This window comes from Haemaphysalis longicornis, unplaced genomic scaffold, assembly GCF_048455015.1.
Source record: "Haemaphysalis longicornis isolate Haplotype H1 unplaced genomic scaffold, Haemaphysalis longicornis Haplotype H1 scaffold_9, whole genome shotgun sequence".
Classification (NCBI taxonomy): domain Eukaryota; kingdom Metazoa; phylum Arthropoda; class Arachnida; order Ixodida; family Ixodidae; genus Haemaphysalis; species Haemaphysalis longicornis.
Window position 1 is genome coordinate 30556500 of NW_027526460.1, and position 14433 is coordinate 30570932.

A 14433-nucleotide genomic window follows, 5' to 3' on the forward strand; every position below is an offset into this window, starting at 1 on the left:
TCTCTTTTGTGGAAATGTTCTGTTTCTGAACTGTCTGAGATAACCCGCAGCAGCAACTTATTTTTAGCCATTTAGAATCAGCAAGGCACAGCTCTATCCTTGTATACAGGCACAAGTATAGAATCTTGGCACTTCCTTTTTCTTTTTTCTAATGATTTTTTTTTGTTGGGTTACGTATTGTTAAAGGGGCACTGACACAAAAATTTTGCATCTTGTTTTTTTTTGTTGCGATAAGTAGCTAGTGACCTACTTATAACCTGGAGAAACCTCATTTGCTTCAGCGTGCGACGGTTGTTTAATTAGAGGCATTTTCAATGCGGCCAGTCGCAGTTTCGGTTTCAGCGAGTGCCGCGAAACGATGGATTTTGTGGATTTTGTACAAAGCTGACCACCTGACCGTCGGAGGGATATCACAGAGCAGAGTCGCCGTAGCACTGTCGAATCCGCATCGACGGCAGTTTCTGCGAATGCCCCCACGTACTGATCTCGTGAGGTGCTTAATTAAAAAGCAACCGTGGATGTGACGCAGGCGCTGCGAGTGCAAATGCTACCGCGGCTAAAGAACGACGCGCGACGCTCTAGACGGTGGGTGGGAAGATGCACGCTGGGAGCAGCCGGCCGGTCTGCCTACAGGTCCGCCTACAGATGTGTTCGGCTTAGCACTGCGGTGGATATTCGAGTGCCGCTCTCGTAAGTGGTGCAGATGACAATTTTTAATGCAATCCGCCATCGCATCATTAACTCCTTTCTCATGTAAGCCACCATGGTCGGGACTTGGGGACAATTTCGTGCAGCGGTAACAAGCTATCACTCGAGCTATATACCTGCGCCGGCCTGGGCCACTTCGCGGCCGTGGCCGCCACCTTCACAGCGACCGTGCGGCTAGCTCAGTGGGCTTTTCGTACCTCCGGCGTGTTTTTGCATCCAATGGTAATAATCAGTAATAGAAACAGAGTGCCTGGAATCGCTGTAGAACTTTGGTCGCGGCCAGCTGCCCGATTAGCTGACAAAATCACGGCGCCTCCGCCGCCAACGATCGGGTCGTTCGTTTTCGAGAGCAGAAGCTCCGCCCTCCAGCCCTCTGATTGGAGCGGCGAGCCATGCGAGCCAGCGAAAAACGCCGGCAGTGCGGAAGCGGTAAACACAAACTCGTGACGTGTTTGTATGTGGTTTATTTACACTATATCCTCGGGATGTCGATTGCGCGTGGTCCTCTGCTGGCTGCGCGGTTGCGTTTCGCACACTTTAAAATTGATTTTAAATATGTTCTAGGCTGTATTCGCCGCTGATATTTTGCAGGTGATGTATATGTGTTCCCACCAATCTATCTCCGAAGTTATCTCGCCTTCAAAATTTTGTGTCAGTGCCCCTTTCAGTATTGCTCTTGTAGCACAGTTTCATGAAGAAGCTGGTTTGAAAATTGCTGAGATCAAATGTTGGTTTTATGAGATTGCATGTTGTGGAAGTTTGTTTGCTGCCATTGGATTGGAGTTCGCAAGCTTTGTTAATGTACCACTGTTGTCTATGTGAAGAATTGGTTTATGAAAAAAAAAAAGAAAGGGAAAGGAGAAGAAAAAGAAAGAAAAGACAACAAGAGGAGATAGACATGGATATGTGCAGATAATTGCTCCTACAAAGAAACAAAAATCTACAAATTTATCCTCTATATCCTGTTTACCTGGCTGGGGGCTTAAAAATTTTGCTTTGTTTTTATAAAAGGGAATAACTTCATATAAAAAGAACTTAATATATTAAGTTCTTGTTCATTGTGTGAGCACAAAACCAAACTCATGAAGTGTTGTAATATTGAAGCAGTACCTTCATGGCTTGCATGTAATGAAATCTCACTGCATTTACAAGTGGTGTACCTAGACACATTTTGGAGAATTTTCCGATCCCCACTTCATCTACACTTTCCTGTTCCTCTGTCCGTGTGAGTATGGGTGACCATTTGGTGCTCCGTACCTTGTATGTGTGTGAATTAGTTCATAACACTGGAAACATTACTGAGGTGCACGTGGCAAAGGCCTTGATGTATGTATGCCCCACTTTGCTGCTTGAGGAACGAGGTGGTGCTCTTGCTTTTTATTCCTCTAATCGTGCCAGTGAACGAGGTGGAATGCTACTGCTTCCCACACCCAGGAATTCCCACCATACCATGTGGGCATTTGCCACTCCTGTTATCGACTTGCCATACTGCCCAATTTTTAAACTCAATTCTTATGTTCCGTATTTACATGATTGTAGGTCGACTCGAATGTAGGTTGACCCCCCCACATCGCATGCAAAAAAAAAAAAAAAAAAAAAAACGAAAGAAAGAGAAAAAGACAGAACACACAAGTGCATTCCACAGCCAAAAAATATTGGTCACCTCACTTACAGCTTGCCCTCGCTAGTTTCGTCGTCTTCACTACTGCTGATGCCACTGCCATCATAGCTGCTGCGGTCGCGCAGCACGTCGTCGTCCAGTGGGAGCCTGCACTTTACAAAAAATTGCATCAAAACATTGTGCGTAATGGTAGATAACGTGGGAGACAAAGAGCACAAAAAAAGTATTGCAAACAAGCAAATGACTACTATACGCAATAGATGCAGTCAGAAAGCAAATGCACAGTTGTAACTACGCGGTTGCGTCCCCAATCTCTCGTTTGGCCTGCCATCGCCGACGTTACAAGTTTCAGTTTCGGTTGTTGATCGACCCCCGCAACTTTACGTTTTCAAATTTGAAGAAATGGGTCGACCTACAATTGTGTAAATGCAGTACATTCCTGAGGGGCCTTTGTCCTCACAGGCCCTGTGCTCGCCTTGCTCTCGTCCTTGCAGTCTGTGAAGGATGCCCTGGACGCCCTCAAGCCCACCGTGGACTCCGTGAGGCAGGAGCAGGCAGCGATAATGCAGAAGACCAATGACAGGGACGCCCTGGAGGTTTCTCGGGTTGTGGAGAAGATGAGCGAGGACTGGACCAACCTGAAGCAGGTCTATGCGGACCGCCACAGGTGCGCTGCTCCCTTAGTGCACTTTTCTAACACCGCCTTATCACTGCCAGGCGACATGCTGGCAGTCTGTGCATGTTGAGTCGGCCAGAGGGGTCCTGAAATTCGCGCGCCAACACAGTGCACAATGGTCTGCTACCACCTTGCGTGGTCTGCCAGAGACGTACGGGCGGAATTAAGGCATGGCTTGTATAAAAGTTGCGACGACAGAGAAATTGGCACAAATGGGGATTCAAGTACAGAGGAAGCATGACAGATAAACTGCAGAAAGAAAACATTACAGCACGAATGTGATCATTGTGTTGTTAGGAAAAATGTGGTATTCGGTTGAGTTGACCTTTGGCATCTAATCCCACAATTGTGCAAGTTTGTTGAGCATGTTCAAAATGTGTTTCCCTTTAAAGTGGTCATACAACAGATTTTTTTGCATCTATACGCTGCTTTCACAAAGTCCACATTTTTTGTCATACCCGCCTGCACTTGGGCAATGAAGCGGAATGTAAATGCCCTTGCCTAAGTGCTTGCTGCCCTGCTGTTTCAGTCGTTGGCTGAAGACACGCGAGTTCTGGCAGCAGTTCGACTCGAGCATCAGGAGCCTCAACCTGTGGATGGAGGAGATTGAGACCATCCTGGTCCAGTGCCACCTTCCCAATGGGGACCTGGACATTGAACTCTTACAAAAGCACCAAGAGGTGAGTGCTTCTGCTTTTATGCTTTGCTTTTCCACCAGTGCAATCTGAATAACTAGTTGATTTCAGTGTTGCCCAATTGAAAACATTTCTACTTCTACTACGATTGCATCGTCCCTTGTGAACTTCATTCATGAGTGCACAGTGGGCCAACCTCTTGAGTTTCCAGAAAATAGCCAAGCTACATTTTTTTACAGAACGGTTAAAAGGAATTGAGCACATTTCAGCAAGAAAAACCTTATCGGTTATATTTGGCCCATTTTATCAGCTCTGATGTTCCACAGCTGCTGAGTTAAATCCTTGGCTTAGATATTTCATCTGTGGCTCGCATGCCATTGGCATTTCGTAATTTTTGTGGAGACATGAAGTTTGTCTTTTGCTTTTGCGTTTGCAGAAGCACAATTATTTGTTCAATATCATCAGATCAGAGGACAATAAGAACCTGAAACGCATTGTGAACGCAATACGTAAGCGGCCATTCTCGTATAGTTAGGAAAAAGACAAGCGCAGCCTGATAAATTGATATTGTCAGGGTTAGGAAGTGATGCACACACCTAGGCCTGTCTCAACGACGTCCCTTTATTTCCCACCTCTCCACAAATGCTCCCCCCACGTTTCCTGGCTTCCCTGCTACCTGCCTCCCCGTGCACACCTTGCGCCATCTCTCGGCGCTCCACAGCACCACTCGGCCCTAACAGCATCCTCTTCCGTCTCGTTGCAGTCAATGGAGAAGCAGGTGACGGAGAAGATGCCCCACTTTGAGGAAGTGAAGAGCATGACCAAGCAGATCATGGAGCAGTGCTCGCCTGCTGACGGCGTGCTCCTGCAGCAGAAGCTCGACACCCTGGCCCGTCGATGGAAGGCCATCATATCCGAGCTCCAGTCCAGGAGAGAGAGGTAGGGCGGCGAAAGCAGGTCGTGGGTCTACTGTGTCTCTCGTTCCCTGGCAAGGATACTTTTCTATTTAACTAGAGCTCTATACTAATGCTAGAAGGAAAGTAAGTGTGATGGGCGTACTGTCTTAAGCATAAGATTCCCCGCTACTCAGGATTGTGACAAAATTTATGATGCTACGTAGTGCTGTAGTTGGCTGAAGAACGCTTACCAAAACATCCTTTTGTGTCTTGGTATCTTTTTTTGAGTGCTGTTGAAAACCCACGTAGAAGCTTGAATGAGCACAGAAAGTGAAAATGTTTACACAGACTGTTGTTTATAGGAGGTGAAGCTTTTGACCACTTGAAATGTTTTACTGTGAGTGTCAACTTTTCTTTGGTACTGTTGTACAAGGCCAGTGATGCAGAGACGTTTTAATTTTTCTCTTTCTCCTCTCTAGGCTCGCAGTTGACAACTCCCGCTCAGAGCAGGTGAAGGAGGACATGTTGGAACTGAAGCCGTGGCTGATGGAGGTCGAACGCCTGCTCTCCTACTGCCCAAACCCAGACGATGACATTGAGACCACCAAGGAAAGGCTGGAGCAGCTGAAGGTATGAGCGCGCTTCCCACTGACGCTTGGTCCCACTTTTGGGAATTCTCTGAATGCCATAGTTTCAACGTTGGGGCTCTTCGATTTACAGTCTCGGACTCACCGCGGACTCCCCGAGAAGCAGTCCGGCATTCGATTTTCCCATGTATCCCTAAGGCTTCGGGGAATCCTCGGACTACCCGCGGACTATCCGCGGCTACCCGCGGACTATCCGCGGTGAGTCCGAGAGTGTAAATCGAAGAGCCCCGTTGTGTGGTAAAGCAAGAGTTCTGATTTGTAAGCAAGTTCACAAGGCTTTAAATGGATTAAAAAATCTTGAAAATAGCTTGATTCTGACAAATGCCGTTTAGTGCTGTATGCCAGTTTTCTTTTTTTTTCATAAGTACTAGTTGCTTATTATTTCTGGGTGCCTTACTACGGAACTGCCCTTTTTCTATTGCAGAGGTGCGAGGAGGAAATCGGGGCCAAGAGATCGAACCTGCTGTCTGTGATTCTGGGCGGTTCTCTCGTTCGGCCAGCGGAGGTTGAAAGCCTTGAAGCACGTTTCCAAAAGGTGAGTGTTGGGGTTTCTTTTGCTGCTGAAAGTAGAGGAAAACAAAAGGGTGGGGGTACAGTTGGGGTGGAGCTTAGCCAGTAGCGAAACAAGTACACACGAGGTGATTTACAGCTGAGGGAAAGCTAGAAATTAAATTTTGTTTTAGTGGGAAGTAAAATTTTTTAAAGCCAAGCGGCCTTCTATCTTTTTTTTTGTCTTCGGGATAAACCTGTTATTGAGATTGTTAATTACTGATGACAGTTTCAAGATCATTGAACTATCATTGAACTACAAATTCCACCTCATACGACTTGATTTTAGTGGAAGGCATGTGTGCCGTCTACTAAAATCGTAGACGCCATACATTTCTTGGACCGTTGTAGTCAGAAATGTGTTCAGAAATTTGATGCAGTATTGTTGTCAAATTAGGAGCTACAGTAGTCGATTGATTTTTCGGACCTGGAGGGGAATGAAAAATAGTCTGAATAAAAGAGCAGTTCGAAAAATCCGTGACTCATTACTGCTGTGGGGCAACTGGTGGTTCCTCGGGAAAGTCCGAAATATCCAGCAAGTCCAAATTTTCGGAGTCTGAAAAAATGGTCGGCTGCTGTATATTTAGAGCATATCCTGGTTTACATATATTTTTGCGAAGGCACAATTTTTTGTACGAACTCACGAAAGCATTGGCAAAAAGACAAATCAAACAAGAATAAAAACATCCAAGAGGAACCCCGTGGGATTTGAATAAACGCAGTTATTGCATGGTGGGTCAACACCAGATACCTGATGAGAACAACAGTCCTTTGATTGTCTATCCCATGAAAGTGCTGACAAAGCGAAGGGTTTGAAACGAGGTAACCCAGATTATGCACGCTTTGTTTTTTCAGGCCAGCACTTCATTGCCTGAAGCGCGCAAGACCCTGGAAGCGTACATCCCCCAGCTTACCGAGTTTGAGGAAGAAATTTCTGCTGAGCAGCTGAGGCTGAGTGAGACTCGTCGGGATGTTGAAAAGCTGCTGGCTGCCAAGCTTCTGGGAGATCCACCCCCAGAGGTCAAGGTGAGGGCACTTTGAAAAGCAAGTTTTCGAACGAACTTGCTATGCGTGGCTTTTTTTATTTTCTGTTTGCACGGAGTAAAACCTTCTTAGGCCATAGAAAACTTACAATCCAGTGATCCCAACTCTGTTGCAGCCATTTAGTAAGCGATACTGCTGTCCTGCACGTGGCATCTTCGCCTCTTTGCCAGGTGCACCTTAATTAGTTAACATGGTTTCATTGTAACGGCAAAGCATCAATCAGGCGACTGTTTATCAGACAGTGCAACTCTTGAACACTGTGTTTAAGTTCCACTGCGAGGGGGCATAAGTTCCTGGGGCACACCAGACTAAATGACGTATATTGTGCATGTTTAAACTTTTGTTTACTACTCCGGGATGAATTGCAGAAAAATGAGTTTGTACATGTGGAGAAAAAACTGAAGTTCACTCCCTTTGGTTGTCAGGTTGCTGAAGACACGCTCCTGAGGCATGGCAACTGCATCCAAGAAATCGGCGCTAAAGGCAGTGAAGTGGAGAAGCTGCTGCCGCTGCTGCCGTCTTCCAAGGACAAGCTTAACCACCTCAAGGAGTCCTGGGACGCCATCCAGCAAATCGTCTCCAGAATTGGCCCTCCACTGTCCCTGGTCATAGGTATTGTGACCTCTTTTCCTTGTAGCTTACCGAGGTAACCTTGTTAGCATTTGATCGTGTGTTGCTTCTGTTCAGGACATTATGGTAGGCCCAGTACTAGTATGTTCCTTGGTTGGGGTCCCTTGTTCGTTATCAGTTTCTTTTTAACTATTGCAGCCCTTGTTAAGTTTGATTATGCTTAGTGCTTTGCGTTTACTATTCATGTGTTTCTTTTTTTTTTGAAGGAGGGGGGGTGGAGCATAGTACTAACTAGTAATTCAGGTCACAGGTTACCCTCTTTGTTTCTGATGGTGTCTTATTTGGTGCTCCAATGGACAGGTTTTAACTGGAAGTTGAACATTCCTTTAAAATTGTTTTCAAAGGCTTGTGGCGTAGCTATGATTTGCAAACCAGTTTTGTGGGAAAGGTAGCAACAATCTGCATAGCAGCTTCGGGAGAAAGAAGGAGATGTTTAGTAAAAGGCGAAGATCAGATCGCCAGAATTTTTAGGAGAGTCCTGAGAGCATGTCACTTTGCATCAGCATCATTTGTGTAATTGTTTAACATTTTAGTGGCCAACTGTAAATTCTAGTTCTGATTCTTGAAGACAATAAAATATGTGACTCTGGAGTTAGGGAACAAATATTTATTGGATGTACGAAGTGTGAAATTCGGTGCTTTGCAGCTAAAGAACATTTGATATTTCCACTCTCTGGGGTCAAGAATGGCAGTGTTCCAATTTGTTCTTATCACACTGCATTATAGCTGGCTCTGTTTTTAACACACTTACCGTAGTACAAAAGCAGACATTCCAGGAAGGAGTGGAACTTTTCAATACAGTTAAACCTCGATGTAACGAAGTCAGTAAAATTCGTAATTTACTTAGTTACATTGAAATTTCGCTACATTGAAATTCGCGGTTATAATGAAGTGTTCATTCCGTGAAGCGTTTCCTGAAAAAGAAAACGTGGCGCGCATACACGGCCGGCGCACTGTTTCTGTGTCTATCGGTGCTTAATCGTCTACGCGGGCATCAGCGTGATCCGCATGGAGCGTTTTCTTCCCGAAAAAACGCGCCCCGGAAGCCACAGGCGCGCTGACGCAGCCGCGGAGACCACCCGCGCGATGCGGGTAGCTCCAGCGACCGATTCTAACCGCTCGCTGAAACGCAACTCGAGGGGCAAACGAGAGGGGTATGCAAGAAAAAAAGCGGATAACGTGGGTGAAATTTTCACTGTAAAACATCATACGCGCCGCCTACGAGAGCGCCCATCAAATATCCTTCGCGGCGGCCTTATCGTCTAGCCAGCCGGCATCCCCGAGCGCTTCGAAGCTCCCGCCATAGGGTGCGTGCCTCCCCATTGGCGAAACTGGTCAGGCTCCTCCCACTGCTGCGCGCAGCGTGGCGCAGCGCGAAAAAAAAAAAAAAAAAAAAAAAGCGCGTGCAAGGCTCATAAAGATTCACAAATGCTTGCTGGGACGACGAAACCCAACAAGCATGAGCGAACTCGAACGAAGTGCAAAGCGGCGGCTTGCGGCGGCGGCGGCGGCAACGCCGGTGGCTTAGGCTTACCACCGCGGAGGATATTTGATGGGCGCTTTCGTAAGCGGCGCGTGTCACGTTTTACAATGAAAATTTCGCCCACGTTATCCGCTTTTTTTCTCGCGCACCCCTCTCATATGCCCCTCGAGTTGCGTTTCAGCGAGAGGTTAGAAGCGGTCGCTGGAGCTACCCGCATCGCGCAGGTGGTCTCCGCGGCTGCGTCAGCGCGCCTGTGGCTTGCGGGGCGCGTTTTGCGTTTTTGCAGGGAGAAAACGCTGCGTGCGGTTCACGCTGATGCCGATTCAGCCGTAGACGATTAAGCTCCGACAGAAACAGTGCGCCAGCCGTGTATGCACGCCACGCAGTTTGTAGGCAAGGGACTTAATCAAAGACTCCGTGGCTGGCTGCATCCGCGGCATTGGGCGACCCGTGTCGCCGTTCGCGTTTTATTGGGACCCCATTTCGGTGCTTGCGTCTCCCAAAATCTACTTCTACAACTTAAATATCGTGCCTCGTTCTCCATGAAACTTCGTTACATTGAAATTCCGGCAAACGGGACTTCGTTACACAGAGGGTGAAAATACATGGTGTGCATACACTTGAAGTTACAAAAAATTCCGTGTTTCGTTACATCGAGGGTTTCCTTACATTGAAGTTCGTTACATCGAGGTTTAACTGTATATCATTTAGGTGCATCGCTTCCGGTTGTGCTTAGGCTGGAAATATTCAGCTTGGCCTAGCTGCAGCTGCACATTTTATGGGACCTGTTATTGTTCGATTCAAGTCTCAAAGCTGGTTTTTAATCCTTGATTACACTTGTACCATCTGCGAGAGTTGAGCGTCAACTGCTTCGAGCTGCTCTTTCTCACGGTGGATTTGGTCTTTGTTGCAGACTTTGATAGCATCAGCCACCCGACGTCGCCGAATATAATGCCCCTGACGGGCTACACCAAGCAGTGGAACGACCTCGCAGGTGAGCTGGAAAAGTGGCTCAAGACGCGCGAGAACGAATTGCAGTCGCTCAAGGTGGACTACGGCGACGAGGACTCGGTCAACTCCGCCATCGAGTACCTCAAGGTCAGCGCATGGGCCATTTTTTTAATCCCTCCGTGTCTCTCGCTTGCTTTAAAAATGCATGTTTTGCTCTCTTAGCGAACGCTAGCGCTTTTTTATGTTTCCTGCATGCTTTTTGTTTGTTGTGTGTTTGGGGTGAAGTTTTGCATGATTATAAATTTCTATCGTTTCTTGCATTTATCACATCTTTTCTATGGTGTTTTTTTTTTGTATGTGTGTTTGGTTTGTTTTTGTAGGTGTGCTACATGCTGTGCGCTACACGTAGGAAATGCGAAACAAAGCCGCTCTTAAAGCCTCAACTTGCCAGCCAGCAGTCGAACTGGGTAGTGCTGCCTTTCGGCGTATGGTAGAAGCTTTGTTGTCCATATCAGAGGTATGCGCATCGACATGCAATCAGAGAATGCTTTGTCACGGCTGTCCGAGAAGATCAGAAGCACTGGTGTTTGAACCTCGGGCTTGTGGACTGACTGCCCATAACTTCTACTCACTGGGCCATGCTGGACGGCTTGAGTCGTTACCAGCAGTTGTGCCTGTCCATGTATTGTAGAAGAAATGAAACGTTCGAACCTTACATACCATGTGGGGCAATTACTTCCAGATGGCTGCATCACTTCTGAATGATTGAGACGCTGAATTGTTCTCATGGCAATGAACACGTGTCAAATATTTCAACTGGGACCAATGGAGGCACATGAAACCATAGCGAATTTTGGTAGATAACCGGTGATGCAAAAACCAGCATCACCGTTCTTTTATTTGCAACATTTTTTTTTATCGTGGTGGAAATACCTAATTGCTGGATATAAAGCTGGAAAGTATTTAACCAAATGAGAATGTGCACGCACCATGACTAGCAGTGGTACTTTAATGCAAAAAAATACACTTTACTATTACTACTGAAAAATATCACTACTACATGTACCCGAGTTTCGCGCACTTCCAATTTTAAAACGGACCTGATTTTTGTGACTGTAGGGAAAGAAAAAAAAATTACCAGCATTGCCCACTTCTAACAAGCATCATGCGATTTTCGTGCACACGCGTACAAAAAAGTGTGAACATTTTCATATTTTCAGGTGGGCTTGTTCATTCACCTGAACTTTATTCACTTCCTTGTCACTCTCTGACCACAGCATCTCGTCTTCAGTGCCATCCCTGGCATTATAAATTCCGCATTTCTTGAATGTCTTTGCAACCATGATTGACAGAATCCCAAGCCAAGTTTTGGCCGACCATGCATTGACTCGAATGCAGCATGCTTCACCACTTGCTGCATCCATTCTCGGGCAAGATAGGCTGGACAGTGGCAGCCCCGCACCCGATTGCAAATGGCTCCTGCGATGCAAAAAACGATGAGAAAAAGTGCTACCATGGTCTACAGCAGCAGTTGAGCTGCCACCACCCTATAGTGGGGATGGCTATTGGCAACTAAGGGGGAGTTTCGATTTGTACTCCGTTCTAATGCACATGCGATTTTCAAACTTATTTTCCACAAAAGACAGTGTGCGCTAGAAGGGGATAAATACAGTGCATTTGGTGGTGTCATAGGTGTGGGTGACTTAGTACTCGGGATGTCACAGTGCACTGTATGGGGATGGGGACGGGAATAGAACGAAGATAGAAAATGAAGCAGGCAGGGCCCTGCCTGCCTCTTTTTCTGTCCAACTTCACACTTTGGGGTGTGTATGCAGCCTCAGTGCTGTCTGAGTACAAATAATTATGCCATAAATTTTGTGGTGAAGACGGGCATTGGGTGGAATCCTGATTAAGTGACTTCAAAGCACTTTTGTTATTTCACTGCACAACTGCAGCAGCACCTTTGAAATGCAAACAATGTAGCGTCCTCGACCTATGCTGCAAGGATTGTTGAAAACGGGATCCGTCGACAACTGTGCACGCACTTCTTATTGCTGCCAATGAGAACTGCTTTTGCCATTTGGCCGGCCATCCTTTGTGCTGCAAATTTAGGGCTTGGTGCATCGGGGTTTGAATCACGTGTATGAATGCGTGTGTCTGGAGTCTTCTTGGTATGCATCACACGGCTCATGCGATGTGTTTCTTTGAAGCATTCTATGAAACATTTGTGCCTCCTCAAAAAAGGAGGAAGGGGATGATTCTGACTATTTTGAACACTTCTGACGACAAGTCCGTCTGCTTTAGGTGGATTGTCGAGCACTTTGTAGCTTATTCAGCGCTTTAGGTAGCAGTGGAAGATTTCTGTATTACTCAGAAATTTTCAATTAAACCGCTCGTTTTCCTCCCACATTTCCGTCCCATCGTGTGAGAACGTTTTGCGCTATGGAACCGCTCAGGCACGAAGCAAGTGGAGCAGCGTTGAAGTTCAGCAGTGTAGTGTGTTTGTCAAGTACGGTGGCCAATCAGCCGACAGAATGGCGCAGAATCTGCGTGCGAGGATGCCGCACCAGAGAAGAAGAGGAAGAGGTGGTACAGGCGGTGCAGTTCAGACAATAGCAACAGCAAGGTGGTGACTTCTTGCTGTGTAGGCCCGAGTACTGTCCCCAACGCTACCGGCCGAGCCACCACCCCGGCGTCAACAAGACAATGCAGCATTGTGGCTGTGGCGCAGAGAACGGGAAGCATGGCCTCGTTGCGGCGTAGGCCCAAGGTCTTATCTTGTGGGTAGCCATTGGCCACTTCCAGTCATCCTGATGCCTCAACTTTGCTGGAAGAGACACAAGTCACCGCCCCATTGTCTCGCCGAAGCCACCATCCTGTTTCTACTAAACCTAACCCTTCCCTGACTGCTCATTGTCGCATTGGCCAGCGAGCTAAAGTAGGGCTGACCCTTTTCTGTCATCAACTGTTCCTGTTTAGTCTGCAGGCATTTAATAATAGTATTTTTGGATCCGGTGTTTTGAATATACATAGTATATAAATGTGTGCGTTCCTAAAACCATGGTGTAGGGCTTGGGACTGTCTGCACGGTCTTGCCAATGATTCATTCATTAGAAGAGGTAACATACATACCAACTCTCCCAATTTGCCCAGGAGACTCCTGATTTTTTACCTATCCTCCCAGTTGTATGGGAACAATCATAAATCTTCCGAAAAAGTGCCCCGACCGTGCTGCGAAAAAAAAACACGTTAATCAGAACCGGCACATCGTAATGGTCATTGCGAGTTAGGTAGTCAGCTGAAGTCAGTGGAAGTCGTATCTAGGCTATTTGAGTTCAGTGAGCATGTCGGAAACCAAAGAAGTAGTATTGTATTTTGCGCAACTTGTGCATGCGATGGGAATGTGGCGCACGGCGGGAAAAGGGATATGAAACTGCATTGGTCAATGCCAAGCACTGCGTCGCTGAGAAGCAGGGTCCAATGGACAATTTGTCAACAGCACTGAGGATAGTGCTGTGCGGACACAGAGCCTCTTCACCAGATTCCAGTCTGGGATGTGCTATGAGCAATCGTACTCTGGCAAGTTTGTGAAGAAAACAATGTCCACCACCGTGAAACCACTGCAAAATAATCAGTAGATGAACTAGCTGGGCAGTTGCTAGAATGTCCTGCTCCTCCCAATTGTAAATAAATATCATTTTGAATTTGCTTGGTTTGCAGTATTATATAATATGGCCTTGAAATCAAGGCTCGTCTGACAGGCCATCTATGCTGCAAACCCCCTTCCCCCCTCATGGCCAATCTCTCGATTTTCGAGGTCCCCAGGTGTGCAGGTATGCGGTAACTAAGTGCATAACTTCCACCAGCCAACAGTTGAGGCTTCAGCAATTGTTGTTGGTTCGAAGTGTTGAATTTGCACGCTTGCGCTCCTTGATGGGAAGCTCCTGCAATGTAGGTCGTGTACTAAGGTTTGGCAGTCTTCGAACACTGAATTGCACTGCAGTGGAAGCTCATGTGGTTTGGTGGCTACGTACAGCAGCAATGTGGATGACAAGAAGTAAGGCTGTGCATGCAACCTACAGTTTTGCATGACACTGTGGCAGTGATGAGGATGCCATCGTTAAGCTGCAGCCTTGGAAGGGAAGCACAGAGTGGAGGTATGTGTGCTTTCTCCTAGGGGTGTCATAAAGTGCTCCTCTATCCTTGCTTTGTGAGCCCAGGGATACAATTTGTAAACTGTGGAGAGGGTCAAGGTGCACTTTGGCCGTCCACCAGCAGTATCGCATGCCTACGGTTTCTTGCTGTGACCCCCGTAAAGAAGGAAGCTTTTCACAGTCTTCTCATGCATATCAGGCACAGCTGTTAGTTTGTCTTACTCTCTTGCTTGTACTAGTACTCCTTCAGCAGCTCGAAGAAAAAGACTTTGCCTGACTCGCATCTTGCCAGGATCGCCATCCTTTCTTTTGTTTCTAGCATGCCTCTTGGACGAGTCATGGACATAAAACATGTGACTTCAGTAGGCATCCAGTGTCCGTAGCTGAAATGCTCCTTTGGAAGCATTCCATACCACAGGGTGTTCTATTGTGGAACAGA

General features: G+C 46.8%; 1 protein-coding gene across 8 annotated transcripts in view; it reads left to right on the forward strand.

The window, feature by feature from the left end:
• Dys (Dystrophin) overlaps positions 1-14433 on the forward strand; it is a 478030-nt gene that overhangs the window by 175874 nt on the left and 287723 nt on the right. For all 8 annotated transcript variants that reach the window (XM_077685804.1, XM_077685803.1, XM_077685805.1 and 5 more), the window contains 8 exons: positions 2824-2996; positions 3535-3685; positions 4404-4579; positions 5016-5166; positions 5608-5718; positions 6588-6758; positions 7202-7388; positions 9803-9987. In XM_077685804.1, the coding sequence (XP_077541930.1) occupies positions 2824-2996; positions 3535-3685; positions 4404-4579; positions 5016-5166; positions 5608-5718; positions 6588-6758; positions 7202-7388; positions 9803-9987 (1305 nt within the window). The remainder of the gene's footprint in view (positions 1-2823; positions 2997-3534; positions 3686-4403; positions 4580-5015; positions 5167-5607; positions 5719-6587; positions 6759-7201; positions 7389-9802; positions 9988-14433) is intronic.